This window comes from Danio rerio, chromosome 7 (assembly GCF_052040795.2).
Source record: "Danio rerio strain M-AB ecotype USA chromosome 7, GRCz13ab, whole genome shotgun sequence".
NCBI lineage: Eukaryota > Metazoa > Chordata > Actinopteri > Cypriniformes > Danionidae > Danio > Danio rerio.
Genome location: NC_141027.1, coordinates 72,174,850 through 72,191,575, shown reverse-complemented (window position 1 = coordinate 72,191,575; position 16,726 = coordinate 72,174,850). Strand labels below are relative to the sequence as shown.

The 16,726-nt window shown below is 38.1% G+C and overlaps 1 protein-coding gene across 1 annotated transcript in view; it reads right to left on the bottom strand.

Annotated features, from left to right (window-relative positions):
- Positions 1-8,436: 8,436 nt before the first annotated feature.
- Positions 8,437-16,726, bottom strand: part of tead1b (TEA domain family member 1b) — a 164,853-nt gene continuing 156,563 nt past the window's right edge. The window contains exon 13 of the mRNA NM_001435835.2: positions 8,437-16,473. Within this exon, the coding sequence (NP_001422764.1) occupies positions 16,360-16,473 (114 nt within the window). The 3' untranslated portion in view covers positions 8,437-16,359. The remainder of the gene's footprint in view (positions 16,474-16,726) is intronic.

The following is a 16,726-nucleotide window of genomic DNA, read 5'->3' as shown; positions in this document are numbered from 1 at the left end:
ATGTCTTTAGGAGGCATTGACTTTTTATTAATGTGTAAGTTCTCAACAAACAAACTTCCTATAAAACTTTCCAATTTCAATCAGCAAATGCTTCAAGCATGGAAACTTATTTATAAGCACAATTTCTCGCCACAAAATTTTTAAATTTGGAAATCTTTATTTGTTAATAATAGGTTCAGTAATGGGGTGTTATTAGTGAACCAGTTATTTGACAGTAATGGCAATTTATTTACCTACTCTGATTTTACTGTAAGATATACTCTGCCCATATCTAAAAAAAAAAAAGAATTTAATATTGTCTGTAAGGCCATCGCCTCTGAAATTTGTATGCTTTTTAGCAATAATATTGATTAATTGATTTCTATTTGTTCCCCTAGTTTTGAGTTGTTGGATTCATTTGTTTTTGCACTAAAAAATCCAATCATAAAATCAGGTCTTTATTTTTAGTCCTTGTCATCTCAAATCCTACTATTTCTTATTGGAACAACCTCTTTGCTGATATTAAATGGCCGTATGTTTGGTCACTCCCCCAGAAATAGTTTTTAACAAATAAAATTAAAAACATTTCTTTTATATTATTCACAGATTTTATCCAGGTAAACAGTATTTACAAAAATTCAACTTTGATGTCTCTTGCTCTTTCTGTTAGACTTCTTCTGAATCTGTTGCTTACTTGTTTTGGGAGTGTCTTTTGTTAAATCGTTCTGGTCTGATGTGAATTCTCTAATTGTCCGAATAATTTGTGGTGATTTTTCTTTAAGCTATAGACATGTTGTTTTAGGGTTTTATATTACAGAAAAACAAATATTCAACTCAACTTTTTGCATAAACCTCATTTTATTCATTGGAAAGTTTATATACACATTTGCAAAATGTAAGCCAATTGTTTTGTTTTTTAAACGAGAATTGGAACTGCATTTAAAAAGCATCTCAGACCCTCACAACAAGAAAGCAATTAAAACTTGTGCTTTATTTAATATTCTGCATTAATTTGTTTTATTCGTCATGTGCCCTCATTTATTTGTTTTTTTCTTTTTTCTCTCTTTCTTTCTTTTGCTTTACATTTATTATATTTATTTTAAAATTGTTACATTTCCCTTGTTGCAAAAATGGTTATATTGGTATTGCTAGTACTATACAATCAGTTTTGTATTTCTATTTGTTGTAATGGTCTGTTGTTATTGCAATAAAAAAGGGCAAATTAAAGCAAAATATGACCCAGTATTTCAAAATAAAAGATTTTGCGATTAGCAGTTTCAATATAAAGGCATGTTTTCCTTTAAGCTTCATCATCCCATTAGATGTATTTTAATAATGGGCTTAATTTAAAAAAGCATTTTGAGTTCGTTTTCTGAAAACTGTCCTGCAGCGACCCCTGCTGTTCATTCTCATGAATGCCATAGTCACAAATATTATATGCACAGTTCTGCCACCTAGTGCTCCTTGCTATTACTGTACGGGTAGTGTGTGCTGTCTATAACTACGGAGAAATCCATTGGCAAAACATGCCAAAAATGATTGAGGGGAAACACGTCTATCCGTAATTATTATTACACACACACACACGCAAAAACATGCTGTTAAAAATAATTTATCATTGGTTTTGTCCATATCTGATGTGGTTTACAACAACCCAGCATTTTTGCGTGCATATAAAACTACATATAAAAAAAGACAAGATTAAACAGTGTTAAATTAGGGATTTTACTGCTGTTATATCCACAATACTCTGTTGTGCTATTATTTGTTATTAAGTTATTTGATTCATTATGTATTCATAGTTTACTATTTATAGTTATTTGATTTATATTTACATAAATTCAGATTTGTAGTTGAAGTCAGAATTATTAGCCCCAAACCCCCCCCCCCCCCCCCCCCCTTTTTTTTTTGAATTTTTTTTCTTTTTAAAACATTTTCCAAATGATGTTTAACAGAGCAAGGAGATTTTCACAGTATGTCTGATATTTTTTTCTTCTGGAGAAAGTCATTTGTTTTATTTCGGCTAGTATAAAAGCTGTTATTAACTTTTAAAACTTCATTTTAGGATCAATATTATTAGCGCCTTTAAGCTTAATTTTTTTCGAGTGTCTACAGTACAAACTATCGTTATACAATCAGTTGCCCAATTACCCTTACCTGCCTACTAGTTAACCTAATTAACCCAGTTAAGCCTTTAAATGTCACTTTAAGCTGTATAGAAGTGTCTTGCAAAATATCTAGTCAACTATTATTTACTGTCATCATGGCAAAGATAAAAGAAATCAGTTATTAGAGATGAATTATTGAAACTATTATGTTTAGAAATGTGTTGAAAAAATCTGCTCTACGTTAAAAAGAAATTGGGACACAAAATATACGGGGATAATAATTCAGGAGGGCTAATAATTCTGACTTCAACTGTAAAAATCAAATATCACTAAATACTAATTTAAAGTAACAATAAATAATGACTTCAGTAACTAATAATAATGTAATATGATGAAATAAAACTTTCATAATTATAACTTATTACCAAATAATAGCACAACACACTGTTGTGGACACAACAGCAGTAAAATCCCTAATTTAATACTGTTGCTTGTCTTTTTATATGTAGTTTTTTATTTCTCTCTTTTTTGTTCTCTGAGAACAGATTTTTAATGCGTTTTCATTATAGATTTGTGAGGCTGGTGTTTGGCTCTGAATAGTCAGCCGTGAATGCACAAGACTTTTAACATATGGTTTAAAGCACTAAATTATGCATTAAAATGAACGCTGTAGGGCTCCCCCTTGTGTTACGGTTGAAACTTGCAACTTGTTGCAAAGGTGATCAGGATAATGTGAATTCAGTTATTAATTAGTCAACATCATGCAGTTTGACCTTTTTTTTATCCACAAGAAAAAAAAATAGGAGAAATCATAATGCGGTTTGTTGATTCAAACGGATGAAAAATGAAAATACTTATTCACTCACCCCCAAGTGAGGTTTCAAACTCTTGAAGTTTTTTTTTCTTCTTGTTGTTTTCTGTTGAACACAGGATGTCGTTTTTTGCTTTGCTTAAAAAAAGTGGATAAACCCTTTGCTTTAAGAGTAATTCATTGATGTTACTTTTAAAAAATGAGTAAACCCATCGCCTTAAAGGTATTAATTAAATAAAATATGTGGATTATTATACATTCATTCATTCATTTTCTTGTCGGCTTAGTCCCTTTATTAATCCGGAGTCGCCACAGTGGAATGAACCGCCAACTTATCCAGCACGTTTTTACACAGCGGATGCCCTTCCAGCCGCAACCCATCTCTGGGAAACATCCATACACACACTCATACACTATGGACAATTTAGCCAACCCAATTCACCTGTACCACATGTCTTTGGACTGTGGGGAAACCAAAGAACCCGGAGGAAACCCACGCGAACGCAGGGAGAACATGCAAACTCCACACAGAAACGCCAACTGAGCCGAGGCTCAAACCAGCGAGCCAGCGACCTTCTTGCTGTGAGGAGACAGCACTACAAATTAAGTCAACTTAACTATTCCAAGTTGCAATGGATTTACTCCCTTTTTAAAGTTGTCAATTTGTTGCTTTTAAAACTTTGTAAGGTTTTTAATTTAAATGAACTAATTGCTTTTTATGGTCTAGCTGTAGAATGCCATAATGCACAAACATTTTTCAAAATATCTTTTGTGCCCAACAGGAAAAAGAAACTCAGTAAGGTTTGTGAGTAGTGAAGGTTAAGTAAACAATGACAGATTTTCAGTGGATGTGGCATTTGAGAAAAAAAGAAAAAAAAATTCAGACAGCAATTATAAATATCTTGACTTCTAGTTGATCATTTGGTATTAAAAGAGGCTTATATGAAAGGCAAAGGCCTCTAGATTTCGCTTATTTTACCAAAATAAAATATGATCATGCCTTGATTTATAATTAATTAATTAGGACAGTAAGGTCTGACTTTGCTTAGACAAAAGTCTTGTCACTTAACAGAAATAATGTACAGTATAGAATATAAAGTCATGCTGCAGTGGAACAAGAATGAATATTGTGTCTGACTCCCATGAGCTTGGACAACTGCATCCATACATCTCTGCAATGACTCAAATCACTTATCAATAAAGTCATCTGGAATGCCAAAGAAAGCGTTCTTGCAGGACTCCCAGAGTTCATCAAGATTCTTTGGATTCATCTTAAATGCCTCCTCCTTCATCTTACCCCAGACATTCTCAATAATGTTCATGTCTGGTGACTGGGCTGGCCAATCCTGGAGCACCTTGACCTTCATTGCTTTGTATGTGGTGGCTGAAGTACGAGGAGCGCTATCCTGCTGGAGAATTTGCTGTCTCCTGTGGTTTGTAATCTAATGGGTAGCACAAATGTCTTGATACCTCAGGCTGGTGATGTTTCCATCCACTCTGCAGATCTCTCGCACACCCTCATACTGAATTTAATCCCAAACCATGAATTTTCCTTCACCAAACTTGACTGATGACTGTGAGAATCTTAGGTCTATGCAGGTTATAATAGGTCTTCTGCTCTATTTTCTATACACTTTCCAAATGATCAACTAAAAGTCAAGATATTATTTGTTACTCTTACAACTAGGAGCAATGACAAGACTTTTGTCAGGAGTAGTAAATAAGCCTTAAGTGTATTGTTGAGTTTTTAATAAAAACTTCAAAGCATTTTCCCAAAAAATTACCAAAAATCATTCCATTTGCTGAAACAGAGAAAGTTGTGGTCAAAATCACCACAGAGATGAAACGGTATCCCCAACAGCCCATAAGAGTTAAATGTAATTAAATACATTTATTTCTCAGACATTGTCCTGGGAACCATTTTACATTTTTGGGAACACATTTGACATTGTAAAAAAGTCACCCAACCCGGTTTATAACTGGTAAATGTAATCATGAAATCAACAGGTATGTCTGTGATTGGATGCACTGTTTAATGTCAAAACCCATTGTAAAAGTAAAACCTTGACGCTCACCAGACAAAATGATAGCCAAAATCACTATGCTTTGACAAATAAGAGAATTCCCTGTGACCCTAAATGAACACTTACCTCACTTATTGTTTAAGTTTGTTTTTGTCGATTACAACAGTGGTCCCCAACCTTTTTATCACCGCGGAGAGGTCAACGCTTGACAGTTTTACCGCAGACCATTGGTTTGTAGGTTGCTAGGCGACAATCAACCATTTTCTCAGAGGATGACAAGCTGACAAAACATTGCTGTCACTCTGATACAAGTTTTATTTATGAAGAACATTACAAAGCACTGGAATGTTTGTGTGTTCTGTGTTTGTCTGAGATTATTAGTCGACTAAAATATGTATATTCCATACAAGCTGAAGCTGATCGCTGAGTTCTTGTCATGTGACTTGCGGTGTGCACGCAGCATTCATTCATTGGAAATAACGAACTTGCGCAAATTCGGCCCCTAAAAATTCGTTGTCATTTGCGATCTTCAGCAGTTGATCTTGCACAGACATGCTGGATTCACTTGACTTGTTGACAATTGGGTTGTGGAACCATTCCTTGGCAGTTCACGGGTCCTTCCCTAGGCCTTTTCCGCTTAGCAAGAAAACTTTCCAAATACGTCTGTTTATTAATCATTTTGCTGCTTGTGGGTAAAATTTGGGCGCTCAAGTGACCGAGATGTAACCGAGAGAATACGGTAATATTTCAAAATAAAAGACTTTTCGAAATAAAAGATCGTTCAGCCTTAGATAATAAATAAAACGGAAATAATTAATGATTTCTTGTGCAGCCCGGTACTAATTGTTCCATGGACCGATATTGGGTTGCGGCCCGGTGGTTGAGGACCACTGAAATACAAGACAAAATTTTAACAACCTTCAACCTTTAGTTGGGGTGAAATCACTGTTCAATGTTTATTATCCTAGAGCACATTATTATGTATTCATTTTGGAGTGGCGGGATCAAATTCCCGCCTAAAATATTGCGGTCGTGGATAGAAAAATAATGCGTGTACATCAATAAATTGACATTGCGTATAAAACTATAACATGTAAAAGCAAAAACTAAATGTAGAATATGAAACTACAAGTACGCGTACTAAAAGATAATGAGCGTGAATCAAAAATGAAAACGCGCTCATCAGTTTTTCTGCACATATTTGAATGTTTAGTGTGCTTACGGTCTTTTCCCCTTTACTCTTGTTCCCACATTCTGCGCTTGTGCTTCCAAAAGATACAATTAGGATTTTATTTAAATCACGGGCGGGCTTCAGCATCATCATTGGTCCACTAGTCGAGATTGACAGTGGCTCTTTTATGCTGTGTTCACACCAGACGCGAAAGGAGCGTCAAGCGCGAGTGATTTACATGTTAAGTCAATGCAAATGCGTGAACAGACATCCTGCGACGCAATATGTGCGAATGGCACGGCGCAAAGGGCACAATATGCACAAATAGTGCAGCACGAATTTAGCATTTTGCGCGTTTGACATGCGTTTCGTGCGAATCGCTTGAGTTCAAAAATCTGAACTTAAGCGGACATTCCCACCACGTTAACCAATCAGGAGCTTGCTCTTGTGGGGGCATGATTGTGATGTAGTGCCTGTTGTTGGTGTCTCCGGGGGAAATCCTCCAGCCGACACCAGTTCATCAAACTGGACTCAGCTCAGATAGAAGCACCGCTGAAAGCCTCCATCATCCAGGTTAAGTTGATGAGCTCACAGAGCTGGATGCACCTCTGAAAGGATCTAGTGGACTCAGACACGGGCCTAAACGTATCGACGCTGTTTTCTGTTATTTTCTTTATAAAATCCATGTTAGCCATTTAGCAACGAAGCTAGAGTCAACGGGCAGACTGAAGCCCTGCCCATCACGCAAATCCGCGTCTGTTCTGAAGTGAATTCGACGAGCGAATGAAGCGAGTAAACTCAAATGTTCACGCGGCTATTTACACGCGAATAGCACAATTTATCTGCGCGTTTCGTGTCTGGTGTGGACACAGCATTAGCCAATCAGATGAAGGGAAGTTAGTTTGCTACGAGGGAATGATGCGCAAATAGAAAGCCCCACCCCAACTCAATATCGGACAGGGGTCTGGCTGCAGACCTGGTGCAGTGCAATCTGGGCTGCATCCAATGCTTTTAATGGGCTCACCTAACCCCACCCCTAACCCTACTCGTCACAGTGACGTCACTAGCTCCATTTGAGTGCATTGTGTCTGACGTTGCATCGCTGAGTGATGCAGTTTCAGCTTGCATCATAAAGGCTGCATCCAGATACTATTGCAATATTCTGGTAAAATTGGAAGTACTTCATTCACTTCATTCACACTTTTCCTTCGACTTAGTATCTTTATTTATCATGGGTTGCCACAGCGGAATAAACCACCAACGATTCTGCATATGTTTTACACAGCAGATGCTCTTCTAGCTGCAACTTAGTACTGGGAAACACCCATACACACTCATTCACGCACATACACTACGGCCAATTTAGTTTATTCAATTCACCTATAGCACATGTCTTCGGACTGTGGGGAAAACAAGAGCACCCGAAGGGAAACCCAACACGAGGACAGCATGTAAACTCGAGAACCAGCGACTTTCTTGCTGTGACTGTAGCTTTCAGCGCTAACCCCTGAGCCACTCTGCTGCTCTGGAAGTACATCAACATGCTAAAATAAAAGTCTCAGCATAAGAAATTCCAACCCGGGCTCATTGTGGAAACGTAGCCCCTGCGGGCCGCGAGATACGTCCCGGGAGGTACGTATTCGAGCGTTTTTTGTTTTCGCGGATCCGCGAGAGGCCGCTTTGCGTGCTTTTTCGCGTTTTGGGCGCCACTCGGGAGCGTGCGCCGTTCGCGCCCGCGCTATTCTCGCACGAAAAGCCGCTGGATCGGCCGACCTGGCCGCCCTCCTCTTCCTCCTCCTCCTCCTTCCCTAAACCCAAGCGACGGTTTGCAAAAGCCGTCCAGAAAAAAAAAAAATAAGCAAAAGCCCTCGTCTTCGATTTCGACCGCGTTTTCGGATCCCCCTGCATTCTCGCCCTTATTTTTCAGACTCTGTTTTTCATCTTACCCGATTTTTGGAACCGCTGTTTCCCGGACTCGATCCCGGTCGTCGTCCCCGCGGCCGGCTCCTCCTCCTCCGGGGCCTCCGCTCCACCGACGCAACGCTGTGAACTAAGCGGACAAACTGGTTGCATCGGGAAAGCCCTCCACTCGGAGGCGAGCCGTCGGCCGGCGAGCGCGAAGAGGAGGAGCGGAGCGGCGCCACACTGCCCCGCAGCGTTTGCCCGAAAAAAACTAAACGCGGCCTTTACGTACCTCCGGCCACATACATTGCGGTCTCCAGAAACGTCCGCGGGGCTACGTTTCCAGAATGAGCTTGGGTTAGAAATTTCACTACAAAAATAACACCATTTACTCAACATTGTATGACTTTACAGACGATATTTCCACATACGACCAAACAGTCAGTGTTTAATTATTTATTTTATTCAATAATGTATACATACAAAGTATCTAGAAAGCTACAAAATATCTACCACTTTATCAAGAAGGCATCAAAATCTTACCGAGCAAAGACAAGACCATATGCGATAAAGAACGCACGCACACACATACATAATAGTTTGTTTACTTTTCTCTCTCAGCCTTGCTTCATTTTTTTGTCATTCTCATTTCTTCTTTCCATCATCAGTGATATTAAAAGATATCACACCTTTGTACCAAGAAAGAGCTAGAATATATAATTTTATACAAAGCACCTTTTTACAAAAGAAATCTCAGCACACAAACCCAATATCTTTTTTTTTTTTCATGAAACTATCAGAACTAGAGAAAAAAGTTCACTTTAAAGCCAACATCGTCTTAAATGGTAACGAACAGGAGGTACCAGTACCTACACATAGACAAAAATACAAACATAGATCCAAAAAACGTAAGCTAAACTGCTGACATACTGTAATCGGGATTCTGCTCAAATCCGTGCTTAGTGTCCATTACTAGCAAAACAACATCCGTTTAACATTCATCATATTAAAAGGCATTAGTTCTCAGAAAGGAGGAACTGACGTAGCAGATGCAGCGCAGCAGTAACAGTATCACCACCCGAGCGGGTTTCCGAATGAATATACTGACGTCGTCACAAAACCATGAAGAACAATACAGGAAGATCTCTATATGAAACGTGAAGGTAAGGCAAACACAAAACAATCGACATCGTTTGCCGTTTCGATATATGTATATATATATCGAGCGTACTTAAAAAACCACAGTTTACTTTAAGCGGTACGACAAACACAGCTGTAAAATCGAACTCAAGTCTTTCACTTTCTTCTGAATAAGTTAAACGGTGGAAAGATGATATGGTTAAGAGAAGTTCGTCAAGATTTACGTATATCGGTTTATATCTTTAAGGTCTGAGGAGAAACACACCTTGACGTCACTTAATATAGTGTTTACAATTAAAAAAAGACATTGAAATGGCTTAAAACAAGAAAACAAAACACCATTCAATAAATTTTCCATGGACTATGAGGTTTTTTTTCACTTTGATTATGCACTAGAAAAGCTCTACGATAAGTTTCTCACAGAACGGAACCAAAATATATATATATATTTATTTATATATCTATACGACAGTTTGCCACATCCACCAAATGCTGATATAAATTTGTCATTAATAATTATTACAGAACATCTTCCACTCCGCTAGCCCATGTTGATTTTTCTATAAAATTTATATGAAGGCAATGTGGTGAATATTTTTCCACTTTTTCTTTTTTTTTGGTTTTTGATCATCATAAGTCTTTTCTAAGCTGGAAAAATCGGAACCAAAGGCACTTTCATGCTACAGTGCAGGACATAACGAGGAGCTCCAGGAGGATCCTCCTTCAACTTTTTGGTCTTTTTCGGATATGAAAGGCATTGGAGAGTTTACATACTGTATGTCTTAATATGTCTCTGAGAGTTAAAAGGTCAGCCAAATGGCCAGTGCTCTTATAAAGATGACACATCAGTTTTTAAGGTGCAGTCACATTCGCGAAATTGCAGCGAAATCTTTTTAATGGCAAAAATGTTGCCAGTATGGATGAGATGAATAAATCAGCTTTCGTTTGGTCAGTGTGGAGAAATCTTGTAAACAACTGTGTCTGAAAACATTTAGGCGATTATTTATCTTTTTAATGTGTCATTGTATGTGTAATTTGTAATTACTAAAACACGTTTACTTTATGTGCACCGCACAATAAAAAAAAAAAAAAAAGATGTATGAGCAGCTTGCACGTGTGCTTGGAATCGTTTTTGCACTAATTAGTTTGTCCACAAGATGTCAGCACTAAACAAAAAGACTAAACAACAGCACTAATGAAGACATGGGATGCACCAAATTTTCAACCACCAAAAATGATCGCCTGATTTTTGCCAGAAATTTGAGCTAAAAAAAAAGGTTATGCTGCCCCACACCGGCCAGCAGTGTTCAGCATGCTGTTTTAGGCCATGGTAAATTATTTTGATCCCCCGATTTCAACAGAACTACTGGGATATCTCTGTAGACTGATGCCGTTTAATGTCGTTCAGCATTGAAATGTGAGTAAAATCACCTGTTTTGTCATCATTTTAGATATTACACTAGAGAATCATTCAAATATTTGTTCTAAAGCGACGCTTGTGAAGTAATAACGGTTTCTGCTGTTCTGAAGTCAGCTGCAGATTTGTATAAACGGCGGAAGAATGTAGTAGTGCCTCTTACAGAAGGGTTTTTGAGACTCTCCGTGTTTGATTTTCTTTTTATATACATGATCATGCCATCGAACTTTATATAAACGCAATATCACACTCGTAGCACTGTGATGTGGCTGTATATCATTACTAAGGCACTTGGTCTGTGGCCCTGAGCCAACGTACGCCTCCCACCAGTGCCGATATACAGCCATAACGCAGTGCTACTCATGCGATTTTGCTCACATTTATGTGTGTGTGTGTGTGTGTGTGTGTGTGTATATGTGTGTATATATATATACATATATATATATATATATATATATATATACACACACATATATATATATATACTGTATATGAGCAATATCACACGAGTAGCTGTGCGATATGGCTGTATATCGGCACTGTTGAGAGGCGTGCGTTGGCACGAGGCCGCAGGCCGAGTGCCTTAGTGCCCCCACCAGTGCCGATATACACCCATATCACACTGCTACGAGTGTGATATTGTTTATACAACAGTTCGCGGCATAATTGTGTATATAAAAACAAAATCAAACATGGAGAGTCTCAAAAAACCCTTTTGTTCGAGGAACTACTTTCTTCCGCGTTGGATTCAAATCATAAGCTGACAGTTAAACAGCTGAGCAAGCATCTTTTAAACTTTAGATCTGTAGTGCTGGTTGCTGGTTGTATGTGGGCGGAGTAATACACAAAGGGTAAAGAGGCTGTACGGGTGCTGATATTACTTAAATATATCACGGCTACCAGCCAATCAGATTCGAGAACCAGACAGAACTGTTATATATATATACATACATACAGTTAAAGTCAGGATTATTAGCCCCGCAATTGATTTTTTTTCTTTTTTAAATATTTCCAAATGATGTTAAACAGAGCAAAGAAATTATCACAGTATGTCTGATAAAATTTTGTCTTCTGGAGAAAGTCTTATTTCATTTATTTCAACTAGAATAAAAGCAGTTACTATCAAAATTTTTAGCCCCTTTAAGTTATATATTCTTTCGATAGTCTTTAGCTTTGATAGTCGATTGCATTCAGTCCAAGGTGAGGTGTTTAAAAAAGAATAATGTGGTCACATTTTGCCTATTAACACTAGTTTATGAATTCTACAGTATATACAGACTCTTTTACCACAAACACTTATTTTTTTTGTTTTTATATTGAAATTTCATGAATGTGACTGCACCATTTAGCGATACATCCCCCCCAAAAAACGACTGCGCTCATCATTCGCCTTCACTTCTACACTAAGGCACTGTGCTGTATATTGTTACACTTTGGCAGGTTTGTACTGTACAATTCCTACAACGTGACAATAACAAGAAAGTCTTCCAGCTTAGGAAAGAGCTCACAGCTTTAGTGGCATCTTTTTTTTGGAGTTCACACAACCATTGTTAAGGCTTGAAAAAATCGATTAGGCCACAGAGACATGGGCTGTGTGGAAATGTAAAAGGCAGCAAAGGACTCTGGGACACGACTGATTCTTACAGAAGATGACGGAGAGCTCCGTGACGTACAGGGGATGGGCTTTTGTGAAGTTTCCCCAGCGGCAAAACATGTCCGACGAGTGGATCCAAGTGCTCAGGTCAAGCTGACGGATTATCCATCAACACCCCTGGTAGTTAATGCAGTGCTTCTCGTTTTTTTTTTTTTCTACAGTTATCTTTTACACAAGCATGTCGGCGTTCAGATGTGCAGTAAGAAATTGATTCTCTGTATTTTCTTATTGCAGGTGGTGACACGTGAAAACAGACACAGGTTGGTAGAAACTTCTCATATCACAGTGCAGTAATTCCTCAATGAAATATTGAAATAAAATAAAAGAGTAGTGTGTACAAAGTGATTTTCAAGGGCTGGGCTTCTGATTTCTCTGAATGTTTGGAATGCAGAAACGTTTTGTTTTCTGATGGCCACAAGAATCTTTTCTCTCTCTTCCTTTTTTCTTTCTTAAACACCTACAGTTTCTTTTCAACAGATCACTGTTACAGATTGACATTTCTCGAATACTTTTTCTTTGGGGGGAATAAAAATACATACAGAGCTCAGCATAAATGAGTAGACCCCTCACAGATATCCCTTTTAAATTAATATTGTATTTATATGATGCTTTACCATAATATATTTGTGAATATACATTAGACTAGTCAATACCAAAGACAAAACTGTAACTAATCTAAACAACCCAGGCTCATTCTGAAAACGTACCGCTATATAAATTTCTGGAGAGCGCCAAGTACGTCCCAGGAGCTACGTTTTTTTGCAGTTTTTGTTTTCGCGAATCCACCAGAGGCCGCTGTGTACGCTTTTTGAGATCACGAGTGACTTTTGCGCCAGCTGTTCTTTCGTAAATCCACCGGAGGCTGCTATCGACTGATTTTCAACTGACTGACCCACCCACCCACTTTCCTAAATCCAATCGAGAAAACAGATTTTACGACATTCCCACACTGTTATTTACTTGTTTTTTTTAATTATTTTTTTTGGCTTCTGTTTTTCTTTCACCTGCTTTCTGGAACTGTTCTTTGTCAGACTCAAACTGCATCTCAGACCCGCCGATGTACATGGCGAGCTACTGGACAAACTGGTAACAGCAGGAAACTGGTCCATACAGAGATAAGTGGTCAGCTGGTAAGCGCGGAAAGGAATGGCATCATACCTTCCAATAGCATTCGTTTAAAAACAAAATGCAGCCATACGTACTTCTGGCTACATAATTTATGATCTCCAGAAATGTATATAGGGCTACGTTTTCAGAAAGAGCCTGTGTGGTATCTAACAACCAAAAATAAATACTTTACAAGATCAGAGTCCAAAATTTAGTACACTGAAATTAATATGTTGGGTGAAAATAAAAACACAACTTAAACAAGCAGGAAAACTAAATAGAAACACAACATAAAATATAGATAAAATTAATTTAAATTGTGTAGTTTTTGCAATAATTAGTTTAAATTTGACTTATCTTTCAATTCCAAAAGATTATAAGGTGGCCAAACTCATATTTTAATGAATATTCAATAAAAATGTTTGAATCCACCCTTAATTTATTAGATATAATCACTCAAAAATGAATACTTTTTTATGCTGAGCACTGTATATATGTGAAATCGTATATACAGTGGGTACGGAAAGTATGCAGCATCATGCTGTGGGGGTGTTTTTCAGCTGCAGGGACATGACAACTGGTTGGAATCGAGGGAAAGATGAATGCGGCCCAGTACAGGGATATCCTGGACGAAAACCTTCTCCAGAGTGTTCAGGACCTCAGATAAACCTTTCAACAATTCAATGACTATGCACACAGCTAAAATAATGAAAGACTGGCTTTACCACAGCCCACTAGACTGTTCTTGAATGGCCCAGCCAAAGCCCAGACTTAAACTCAATCGAGCATCTTTGGAGAGACCTAAAAAGGCCTGTTGTTTCATATTGTGTAACTTTATTTCAACAATGCTGTTGTGTATTGTTCCTGTGTGTTGTATCCTCCATTATGTCATAATCTCTAATGATCAGGTGCAGCTGTGAGAGGGGCAGCGCCAATTAAAAAAAAAGCACGTTATTGGCGATGTTCATTGAGTTCTCTTCCTGTTTCCCCTCGCTGTTGTGTGTGTGTGTGAGCAGATCACTCTAAGTTCTCTGGGTGGCAGTGATATCTTTCTGTCTGAAACCTTTTTCCAAAGACATCTGGTGAGATATTCTATTAAATAAATAGGATGGTAACTTGCACTAGCGGTGGCTGATCGTTTCTTTCCTGTCATCAACCCTTTTCCAATGTCATTCGGTGAGATACTGTGTTGAATACGGTAATAGGACGGTATTCCGTTCGCTGTGGCTGAATGTTTATTTACTGCTGAATGGTCTAAGGGAAGGCCTTTTTCTTTTGTCACGTTTTCTCCTGTTTAATAAATAGTGATGGAGGGTAGAACTGCTTGTTTCATTTTCATAACTTTATTTTCGGTTTAGGTAAGAAATCCCATATTAGGTAGCTCACCTTGTTTTGTTTGTTGTTTTGGCCTTTTGTTCCCTTGTTTTGATACTGGAAATATTTGCTTAATAAATCTGTTACCCTTTTTTGACAACTTGGCCTGTGTGTGCGTGCTTGCATACCTGTCAACATTGGCATGTGAAAATAAGGGATATACCCACCATAATAAGAGAATGAAGGCATTCGACTGCTTTCCTAACTTTTTACGCTCATTTAAGATAAAATTAGTTGTGTTTAAAAAAAACAAACAAAAAAAACACCAAGATCGACATGTTTTGATATTATTATAATTATCATTATTAATTATGTGTATATGTCTGGTCATACATGCACCCAAAAGCCAGACTGTCGCTCCGCTTCAAATTGCGTGTACAGAATCTGTTTGGGATTCAGCGTCTATTCATCACTATAGAGCCTGTCAGCTGACAGTCATGCACCATTATATGACTGTTTTGAGGATTGTATAGGAGGGGTGACGGCTCCTGTAATAAAAAGAAAGGGAATCGCACCTTTTTTTTTTATTTCTCAGTGTTTTTGTGCCTAAACGAAGCAAAAGCACTGAACAGACTCACATTGAAGAGCAAGTGGCGGCCCCTGGTGGTTCGGTGGTATGGGTTGCGTATAGGGAGGCTCGGCTCTTAAATGTTTCTTGCCACCGTTTCATTGAAAGACTGAAAATACTGGAGAAATATGGGAAAATACCTTTACTGGATGATAGCGGGATAGAACTGTAAAATACGGGAGAATCCCGGGAAAAACAAGAGGGTTGACGGGTATTTGCTTGGGGAGCAGAAACTGGGACTCCGGGTGACCTCTTTTAATAGACGGTCATCCTTATCCTTAAGTGCGTAGCGTGGTGCAATTCGCTACGTAACAGCTGTCCACCAATATTTGCCATCCAGCCTGACAGAACCGAAGAAGATCTGCAAGGAGGAATGGCAGAGGATCCCCAAATCCATATGTGCAAAACTTGTTGCATCTTTCCCAAAAAGACTCATGGCTGCATTAAATCAAAAGGGTGCTTCTACTAAATACTGAGCGAAAGATCTGAACACGTAGGACCATGTGATATTTCAGTTTTCTTTTTTAATAAATCTTTAAGAGTCAATTATTCTGTGTTTTTTTCTGTCAATATGGGCTGCTGTGTGCAAATTATAGAGGAAAAAAATGAACTTAAATGATTTTAGCAAATGGATGCAATATAATTAAGAGTGACAATTGTAAGGGGGTCTGAATACTTTCCGTTCCCACTGTACATCAACATCTCACTGACACACACACACATTTAAGGCTGCACTTGTATGCATCTGTGTACCTTTCAGAATAAAAAAAACTGAAATGATGGCGTTTGATTGATTCAGTGAAACTCAACCCAGCCCTTAAGTCGAATGATGCTGTCGCTTTATAGGTCTACAAATGAACGTTGATTCTGCATTCTTAGACATTCTTTCCCGCACGTTAAAAACAAAACACAACTGTACCGCGATTCACAGCTGCAGTTAAACGTCAAACACATATTAATAAAGAAAAAATATATATTTATATATATATATATATATATAATTAGAAGCATCACCCAAACGTGACGTAAAATCATCTTGAGTGAGTGTTGAGCTAGAGGCACTGCCACTGTACTGAGGTCCAGAGTCTGTGTGAAAGAGCTGCTTCATTCCTTCACTAGTCTGTAGATGTGATGCTGGGCTCCGTGTTCGCTGTTTGACACTTCGAACACACAGGCCATGCACAGCAGGGTCTCCTGTGTGTCTCTGTTTGTTACCACCTGAAACAGAGCGAGAAGTGTGGCATTACTGTACTGTTCACACTCAAGCCAAAGTCACAGCAAAACTGTTAAAATATGAGTGGGTGATGGGTTTATTGCAGAAGATTTAGAGCAGTTAAGCACAATCTGGAGGTCCATTCGCTTTGCTAAGATGCAAAAGGTATTGCAGTCATTACGCTATAATGTGAACAATATGTAATCATTAAATATTTACAGATCATTTGTTGCACTGACTTATTTGTTTGCATTTTGT